At 43.1% G+C, this 7628-nt stretch overlaps 1 protein-coding gene across 1 annotated transcript; it reads right to left on the reverse strand.

The window, feature by feature from the left end:
* Positions 1–464: 464 nt before the first annotated feature.
* On the reverse strand, positions 465–5019 carry pim1 (Pim-1 proto-oncogene, serine/threonine kinase). Its single transcript, XM_079468299.1, has 6 exons — positions 3810–5019; positions 3538–3644; positions 3325–3375; positions 2871–3237; positions 2001–2177; positions 465–1913 (listed from the first exon to the last, which is right to left on the reverse strand). The coding sequence occupies exons 1-6, from the start codon at positions 3880–3882 to the stop codon at positions 1726–1728; spliced, it is 963 nt and encodes a 320-aa protein (XP_079324425.1). The 5' UTR covers positions 3883–5019; the 3' UTR covers positions 465–1725.
* Between the last annotated feature and the right edge of the window lie 2609 nt (positions 5020–7628).

Raw genomic sequence — 7628 nt, forward strand, 5'->3', positions numbered from 1 at the left:
AAAATGTCATGTGATTTCCAGGAAGGTAACAAAGTGAGCAACAATGCTCCCTGACTTTGCATTGTGGGATTTTTTTGGGAACGGGTGTAAACAGTGCACTGGAATGATTTTGCGAATGACGGTCCTTAAAATGGCAAACTCCCTGATTGATGCCCTGACTGCTGAACAAGGGAGCTGTTTGAGACGCGCCCTATAAAACACTGATAAAGTTCAAAGTTATCAGGCATTTCTTGTTCAGAGTCCACCTTCAAGAAACCCGGGACCCCTGTGGTCATAACCCCAGATTAATGATACACCATCAACATAAAACGATAACAATGTGATTAAAATTAAGATTGCATCTGTATTAGCTGTAAAATCCCTTAAACGGTCTAATTCTGCATCGACATCTGTTGTCAGTTTAAGCCTTTTATAAGGGAAATTTTGTGTGTGACTGTCGGAGATTCATACCAAAAACACCAGGGTGAATGTTAAAAAAATATTTATTGACAATTGTGTAAAAAAATAGCTTTCTAAACAATTGATATTGCTAAACCAAAAAATACAACATCCAGGTTGCAGTCATGCCTACTAAAGGTGAAGGAAACACAATTAAACCACTCGCTCCTCAAACATTCACGAGGTAATTTCCTCCAACATATGCACAGCAGACAGTTTAAATGAGGTGACGAACGCGACAACACCAGACTGGTATCGTTTACCAACAGTAGACATTCAGTACACCATGCATCGAGAAACAGAAGTGCTTTCGAGGATTATTTACAACATATGTACATCTTTCTCAAAAAGAAAAGGCCTTAAATATGGTAAAAATACATTAAATAATTTGTGGGCCCTTCTGTGGTGGAATGAGAAAAACTTCTACAACAAAGTATCTATAAATAAATAAATAAATTCCACTTGGATATTTCATTTTAAGACTCAAATAAATAGAATTTACACATAAGCCTAGTCTTTGAAATAGAGTCATCGGACCAAGCCGTTACATATTTACATTATAACCAAAAAATGAAATTGTAGTCTTTATTATAGTTGCATTGCTTTGTGCATCTGTGACAGTAAGTGTTGTTGAGGGTTACTCACTACAGAGAAAAGGAACTCAGAGGGTTAATTTATACAGTGAGGTAAGACTTTTCAATCTGCAGAGGTTTCGTGAGGTCGATTTGGTTATCCTATCGGAGTAAGCCCAACAGTTACCTGCACGAAGCAAGTAAAGTGGAAGCAAGAATGTTATAAAGACATCTGGGTAAGGAGTTGAGTGTTACAGTGGCTATTACTCAATTCAAGTATTTCCACAAAACAAAACAGAAACAACCCTTGATCTTGCACAGAAGGCACTAAAATGATTAAGCTGACTGATCTGCTTCTGTAGCCGCCCCTCCAGCAGATTGGCTAGCCCTCAAAACAAGCACAACTCATCTTGGTCCGCCCCGCTTCTCACCACCGGTCGAGGTCAAACTACCCGTGTCTGACTTCAACGTTGTCATTTGCTGCCAACAAGACAGATTTTGGGGACCCTGAACCACAGGTTAGCAGCAGACAAGACCCAACAGATCACTCCAAACGGTGGGCCTCTTACTGTCATGGCCTAGCCTAGAACGGCTCCCTCCCGCCCAGCAGCAATGCTCAAAACAAAAAGAAAAACATGTTTTTTTTGCACTGCTCGATCCAGAGATCCCCTGGGTGGCTTTCTATTGTAATGGAAAGTCTCATGTGCGTTCAGAGTCATTTGCACACAGTGACTGTTGTGAAAGCAGCAGGCTGATGCTCATGGCAGATGCTGTGGAGCCTGATCTCCGTGCCATCCGTAGATGGCGCTGTGTTCTGCATCCACGGGTGGTTGATGATGTCCTCGAAAGACGGCCGCTCTGCAGGGCGGAGGGCCAAGCACCACTTGATAAGCTGCTGGCACTCTGTAAATGACAGGATGAGAGATTACGGCACTGCAATAAAGATATGAAATCCTTGAAAACGGATGTCACGTGACCAGCCGGTCTTACCTGAGGATATTCTCCGCCTGAACAGAACCTGGCCACGTACAATCTCTTCGTCTTGCTCGAACGGGATATCCCCACAGACCATGTCGTACAGCAGAATGCCCAGAGACCACACTGTGGCAGATCTACCGTGGTAGCGATGGAATTTAATCCACTCTGGTGGGCTGTAAACACGAGTACCTGAAAAAATAAGAGAGAAACATGAATAAATGTTTTTTTAATCACAAAACCGGGGTAAATATGAACAGTTTGGTTCCGAAATCCGATAAGTGTTAAAAATTATGTTTTTTTTTTTCATATCGTACGTTCCAATTAATATCAATCAAACTGCAGCTGGTTTGTTTTTATTTAAGCCACAATAATAAACTTCTCATTTTGAAACCAAACTCTTCATATAGATATTAATTTAAAAGCCTGAGAGAATGGACTATGAAAACAAACATTGTAGTAAAAAGGTGCGGCAAAAAAAGGGTGGGTTTGTTTGAACAGCATTACTACGGTCATGCGCGCAGGGGTGTAGGCGTGCGCATGTGTGGAAACCGGTTGCCATGTGACTCGTGTTTACAAACTTTGAGTTGTAGCAATTCCGTTTCCCACCGGCGGGGGCGACAAAACCACAACTCAGATCAACGCAGACAGATATATCTGGCGTTTTTAGCTTGACGTGTGACAAACGATAAATAAAATATTATTACTATGTTTATCAAGCAACCAATGATCGGATTTAAAAACAAAATGTATCTGATAAACTGGGATTCAGTCCAACGTCGTAATATTGGTTATTCCCTAGAAAGCGTCACGACTTTCACCGACATGCGTTTTTTCCCATGACCGCGGGAACCCAAACGTCAAGGTCATGCAAACATCCCTTACCGTCGAAATCGGTGTAAACTGTGTCTTTCAGCAAAGCCCCGGATCCGAAGTCGATCAGCTTCAGATCGCCGGTCCGTAAATCGATCAGAATGTTCTCATCTTTGATGTCGCGGTGCACGACGCCGTTGGCGTGGCAGTGACGCACCGCTTCCAGAACCTGGCGGAAAAAGTTCCTCGCCACCTCGTCGGGCAACGCGCCTTTCTCCGTGATGAAATCAAACAAGTCTTTCACGACCTCCGGTCTCTCCATGACGATGATGAAACTGTCCGGTCGTTCGTACCAGTCCAGCATCTTGATCACGCCGCGGAATCCGGTGCAGACTTTCTTCAACAGTACGATCTCCATAGGGACACGGGCGCCATTGGGCTGCAAACGGGGAACAATGTTTAATCGACAACGCCTTAGATATTTAGAATACGACGTTTGAAACGCAACCCCGTTTTGATTACTCACCAGTTCTCCCCATTCGGTCACGCGATCTTTTGCGACGTGCTTAACGGCGACCTGCAAAGTGTAAATAGAACATTAGTGAAAGCCGATCCGATGTATTAATTCACATTTTCTACGTTGTGTCGTATAGCAACGACTCAAAAGAAGCACGACACGTGCGGAAAAACATTCCCAAAGGGTCGATCCATGCAAATTAGGTGGAGAATGGAAACCTACCGGCGCGCCGTCGGCGACTCTCAACCCCGCGTACACCGTCCCGAAACCACCACTTCCGAGCACGGAGCCGACCTGATAAACCTTCTCGAAGGGCTCCTTCTCCTTCACTGTAGATAAAAGAGACGAGACAGCCATAAGAATACAAATAAAGCACAAAATGAATTAACGTGGAAATCTGACGCACGACTGGCGCTATTCCCAGCAGTCCTGCTGACGCGAGCCAGCGCGAGACCACAACACACACAAACACACGAGAGCGGACGTCCTCTAACCTTGAAGCTGGATCTTCGCCGGCACGTCTACGGTGGAAATGTGGGCGAACGTGTTCAATTTCGACAGAAGCATCTTCTTATAATCCAAAATGGCGATTATTCCAATGTTGGCGGTCGGAATCCGTCGTGTGTAAAGATGCGGGCAAGGTCTGTGTCAGGGATCCACGTTGCTGGGTCGGCTGTAGAAATCCTGTCTCATGGAGGCTACGCGCTTCGATTTCTGATGCGAACCGCAAACGACCGCACCAGGTCTATATTCCAGTGTGGAATATACGATGCGCGTCAAAACAAAAACAAACGACTTCGATCGATTTTAATATAAATATTTACTAAACGATAAGCGTCGAACGCAAACACCCGGCTTTCTAAATCGCGGAGGAGGGGCGAGCGCGTATATATACCCGGTAGTAAAAAGGAGGGGCTGCTCGGTTTACGTCAGCGACGGCCACGCCCGTAAACATGAATCAGCCAATGAGTAATACGCCTGCCTCTGCAGAAAAGGTCAATCAAATATGAAAATAAAGAAAACGTAGCAGAGCTAGACGACGTGGCGGGAATCAAAACGCGCCAAATAGTCAGTTTTGAGGGCGTGGAGCAGGGAGACGGAGTGAATCATGTCGTTTAAACAAAAGCCTCGGCCACATCTGTGGAGCGTTACTTTATAAAAATATGCATGTACAAAAAAAATATCACGAATTAATTTGCTTGCTTTATTTGGATTCACGTAAGCATATTTTAAAACGTCAAATTATTGTTGCATTAGTTTGTATATTTCAACGTTCCCTCCCCTGATCTTTTCCCACGCAAAGAATGCACTTCACACCACGGAGGGACAATGCACGTTAAAACACGCGCGTAAAATAACAGGCATAACTCGCATTAAATGCGTACAAAAAGAATCATGCACGTGAAAAGCTAAACATACTAGTGTTTTGCATTAAGTTCTGCACGTGCGACTATTTGCTTTGTAGGCTAGGCGTGCGCATGCGTCAAGTCTCTTCGGTTTGTTGCGCTGTGAAGTAGGTCGACAAACGTATAGCCTATGAACCGCGTGCACTCCATTACCTCATTAATCTCAAATTAGCGCGCAAAGTTTTTCTTCCCCATAGGCGGGCGGCAGCTTTTATTTAGATAGGGAACAATGCCGGTCGTTATGGAAATGAGGCGCATACCAGGAATTCTTTCAGATTGGGTGGCCGTTTTGAAACTCGGCTGCAGGATGTGGGAAACTGGAGATAAAAGACTTTCAGAGCCACCCCCACCTCTCTTGTCCTCTCTTTCCCGCGCAGATTATTGCCTCAATGGCACTTTGCTCTCCCTGTCCTGTGCGTTTCCACGCCCTATAGTTTTGCGTCCAAACATAAACAAAAGGCGTAAGAATAGCCTGATTTTGTAATAAATGTAATAATGACTTACTTAAAACCCATGTTTGGAATAGCATACAAACATTTTACTTTGACTTTTGCCAAAATACACCGGCAATGCAATGTAATCACATTCTGTTTTGAGTATGGTGATATTTACCACGATTTAATGTACCCGAGCTAGACATTCACATGAAGAATGTGACATGGTGAGGTCACATGACTGCAATGTAACACACTACTATTTGAAACGTTGTGTATGTTTTGTTTCAAATACAAAAAAATATAGTAAGATAGTATATATATATATATATATATATATAAGATAGTATACGCTAATATAGTGCGCAGTAAGCCAAATCCAAGTTGCATTCTGAAAATGGCCGATGAGTCGTTAATCTGAGTGATTCATACATTTCTTTCTTTATCCCGAATCCTGTTTTAATCTGTTCAATCGTTGCGTTCCCTTTCCATTTTGAACTATTTGTAGCCGGAGAGCAGAAAGAAAACAGTTCCAGAAACAATTTAGAAAGTAACCGTACAATATTAACACAATGACCATCACTCACATCAGCATTCGTTTTTTTATGAATGTCGTGATAATGTGCATTTCTCCGTGCGTGCATTAAGTCGTGTACATTATCCTCTGACAATCCACCGGTAGCCCCCATCGGGACTTACTGGGGCTGATTTAACGGAGGTTGTTTAACCACTGTACCCACTATAATGAATCACCCTATGCACTCCAGTGCTGCGGACCGAGCTTTGGTAAGCACGAGAGAAGCCCTGAAATAGAGACACAGTGGGGGTCTATGTAATATAAAGCTGTATGAGGGTACGACAGCACTGACGTCTATGGCTGCCTGATCAGCATAGGAGAGAGTGACAGCCGCCCGGTGCCCCGGCTCATCTGACACGGACCACGCTCTGCTCTTTTATTAGACGACTCGGGTGCCAGTTTGAAACTTCAGACCGCATTCCACACGTGTCATTATGTTTGCGCGACCCCCCACTCCACCTCCCTGATTGGGAGGAGGGGAACCATGGGAAAAGCCACGAGTGGACATCAAAGCCTTGGGTGATGTGAGAAAGGCTACTGAAGAGCAAGGGGGCATGGGGTCAACCTTCGGGGCGGGGTCAAAGGTCACGGACATACCTGTTCAGCATTCCACGGCCCTCCTTCAGGAAATGACCCTCGCTTGTCTCAATTTGTGGGGCCTCCTGCGAGTACGGCCTCGCTTACAGATCACAGCAAGTTAAAGGAGGAAATTATTCCTTCTGTCAGGGCGGGACTGTCAGAGGGCAGGATGGGTAATTAAATAAGATGTCTCCGCTGTTTGTTTGCTGGGTCCAGGTTTGATCCTGGGCAAATAACCTCTGTTACCAGCAGCTGAATCGTTGGTTGGTTAGATTTCATTTATATGTAATCGTATTATTTTTATTTTATTTATTTATTTTAGTATTATTTTCCAGTGTTCTCAAAGAAAAATGAAATGTAATATCTCACTTTTTTTTCCAAGACAGCAATGAGATTAAATGTGAATGTTTGCCTATGGATTTTCAAATTGACTTTTACATGCGTAGTTTCACCAATTAAAAAAAGAAGAGTCAGTAATCTCAAACAACCTCTGCTAAATGTGAATATAAAATGTGCATGATTTTACGATAATCGTGATATTAATAATTGTGATAACTGATATTGTGTGAATAATTTAGCACCAGTATCTGGTTGATACTCCATTATGGTTGAACCCAACGAACCCATTAACATTTGGTCTTAAGAGCCAGAATGGTTACAAATTCTCTCTCTCTCTCTCTCTCTCTCTCTCTCTCTCTCCCGACAGTCACATTTTTAATTTGACTCATTGGTCAATAAAATAACACAAAATATATCATGATTTTGACTGATAGCATCATTTATTTAATTTCAATAGATATCGTGATATTAACATGATAATCTTTCAGGAGTGATAATCATGTAGATGTAATACTGTGGCAGCCCTAAACCGAACCATAACACAGAAAAGCTGTTGTTGTTAAGGTCAGAAATGTCACTGCTTTGGTTTCCTATCAGCATTAACACACACACACTTGATGGTCGGCTGGCTTTTCTGGCCCCCCTTCCACTTCACAGCAGATCTGCTGATATCCATTGACTACTGTAATGCTTTAAGTGGTTGCAAAGCAGAAAATTGTCCTCTGGAATGCGAGTCAGTGCAGAACGGCCAAGAATTCGCAGAAGCAGGTGTCATTCGTCTTCTCAGACAGAAGAAAAATATCAAAGTGTGTTTGTCTGTGTACATTACTAGCCGGTCACCATAAACACATTGTTCTAATTCCTCCCTATCATCCTCCAACAAAATAAATAAAGTATCCATCTGATGTATCATCATCATCACATGTGTTTTTCTACTCTGTTTTCAGTATGATTCATTACCTCATTCTGTTTTCGTGT

This window comes from Barbatula barbatula (genome assembly GCF_947034865.1).
Source record: "Barbatula barbatula genome assembly, chromosome: 11".
NCBI classification, from domain to species: Eukaryota; Metazoa; Chordata; class Actinopteri; order Cypriniformes; family Nemacheilidae; genus Barbatula; species Barbatula barbatula.